At 44.5% G+C, this 2105-nt stretch overlaps 1 protein-coding gene across 1 annotated transcript; it reads right to left on the reverse strand.

Moving 5' to 3' along the window:
• Positions 1-252: 252 nt before the first annotated feature.
• Positions 253-1618, reverse strand: MELLADRAFT_55799 (uncharacterized protein; the record flags this gene model as incomplete). Its single annotated transcript, XM_007409084.1, has 3 exons — positions 253-901; positions 985-1188; positions 1295-1618. 3 exons carry the CDS (start codon positions 1408-1410, stop codon positions 661-663), a joined length of 561 nt encoding a protein of 186 aa, XP_007409146.1.
• Positions 1619-2105: the final 487 nt, after the last annotated feature.

Consider the following 2105-nt stretch of genomic DNA (forward strand, 5'->3'; position numbering starts at 1 on the left):
GTACAATGGTATGAATTTTCAAATTTGTCTTCATACCAATTGGAGGCGGGCAATTTCCTTCTGCTACTTCACTTTCACCTCATCGTACATTGAGTTATGGAATGTATCGCAACGCGTAGCATTCGCGCTTCCAAATTTCATGAACCGGATTGATCGGCCGCGAAAAGTAACTTGGCTTGCTTGATCTGGGTTCAACGGGTTAGGGGTTCATAGAATCCTTTGGTGTGCAAATTTGAATTGTACATAACGCAAAGATTTCTGATAGCATAAACATTTCTTTCTAAAAGTTTAGAGAACAAAAAGAAAGTTTATGATTGATCTGGGAGCTGGACAGTCTCCTTAGTTTTATCCGTATGGTTCTGTCTTCAGTTATCAGTTTGTTTTCCCAATTTTCCATATATCATCTATATCTTCCTGGTATTCCAGATGGTACACCATCATATCCTGGGGTTGAAAATAGGGAGCAAAAGGATATCATCAAATACATGATGACCACAGATCAGAAATACCTTTCTTGTATGTATGGTATTCAAACAAAACTTGAGATTTCGGCGTCAGAGTTGTATCGGGTGGTGTAGTGATTGAAAATGGATTTGGATAATCAGAAGGCATGACAAAAAGTTCAAGGAATAGAAAGCTATAGAGCAACGGATAATCGGATCAAAATAGGGGTAGGTAGCTGAGTTGATCTAATGGGCTGGTGCTCATCCCCCCGTTGGCTCTATTACGGTCATAGATATCCCTGAAGCTTGAGAAATTGCATTGCAGATCCGTTGGACTACAGAGCGTTGGGTAAGGTAAACCTATCCCAGCTGTAAGGGATTGGGCCATCACCGACGCTGTGGATATAGTACTCGCATCCTGAGGGGGCATTGGTCTTGGTCTCTTGTGGCACTTGAAGCTGATAGATGAGGAAAACGTGAGTATTTAGCTATACCCATGTCAACTTAGACACTTCTTGCAAAATTGAGAAACGTGACATACTAGAGCGCGCATGCGTTGCATAGAAGTGCTCCATCCGGTGCTTTACGCCACATGGGTGTCGCTGTGGCATTGCAATTGGTACACTTGATTGGTTGTGTGTCCCTCGGATGTCTTCTTGAGCCGAATTTTCCTCGAAATGTATTCTTGACCTTTGCAAGGTTATGCGGACGATGCTTTTTGTGCACCTTATAGAACACGCCACATCTACCGAATAAAAATGAATTTGTGATAGAGGGGTAGACGGGGATAGATGAGTGTAGGGACGGGTTATCAAGATCAACAGACTTTCCAGTGTAGGCGGTGAGCTTACGCATTACACAATAGCTCGTCATCTGGACCTCTTCGCCATAGAGGAGTCTGGGTACCCCTGCAGTTTGAACATGTAGGGCTCTCTGCACTTCCATCTGAGCCTATACCATCGGCCATTTCTGACCGCCCAGTGAAAGTTGGAGGACGAGTGGCCATCGGGTTCCGTCGTTTTCTTCTATGACTAGACCTGTGGTCTGATGAGATGAAAGTGTTCTCGCAAGAGCTTGATAAGACTGGGTATGCTGGTGCCGGATTTTCGGGACGAGAAATCGTGAATGGGTCACACGGTGGACTTATTTGAGAACCAATACCTGATAGGTCATCTTGAAAATGAGGAAGTGTATAGATTTCGAGATAATTCAAGGCCAAAACAAAAATATTAAGAAATATCCCCGTTCTAAGATTGAGAAGGGTCACATACTCTTGAATATGAAAGCCTGGTCAGACATGTTCGCTCCGCATGGGAGGCTGCTTGCATTTCCTTCCATTTCTATCATGGATGTAGACGGTGCGGATGTCACTCGGGGAAAGTTACAGAACGGCGGGCTTTCCCACTTCGGAAAAGCGGATTGATGACACGGCTCCTCCCATGGAAAAGCACTCGGTATTATGTCTCGATTGAGATTCCGCGGTTCGACAGTTGCTTGTTGCTCCATCGAGTCATCAGTGGCATATAAATCTGAAGGAGTTGTGGCATTCGAGTATGCGTCTGCCGTTTCGAAGGTTAATGTCTGGGACTCATTAGTACAATCTGATTCTTGCAAACGGCCCCCTTCTGGATGAGAAGATTGATTCACAGCACTCAAAAGTGC

The sequence above is a fragment of the Melampsora larici-populina genome, assembly GCF_000204055.1.
Source record: "Melampsora larici-populina 98AG31 unplaced genomic scaffold MELLAscaffold_14, whole genome shotgun sequence".
Classification (NCBI taxonomy): domain Eukaryota; kingdom Fungi; phylum Basidiomycota; class Pucciniomycetes; order Pucciniales; family Melampsoraceae; genus Melampsora; species Melampsora laricis-populina.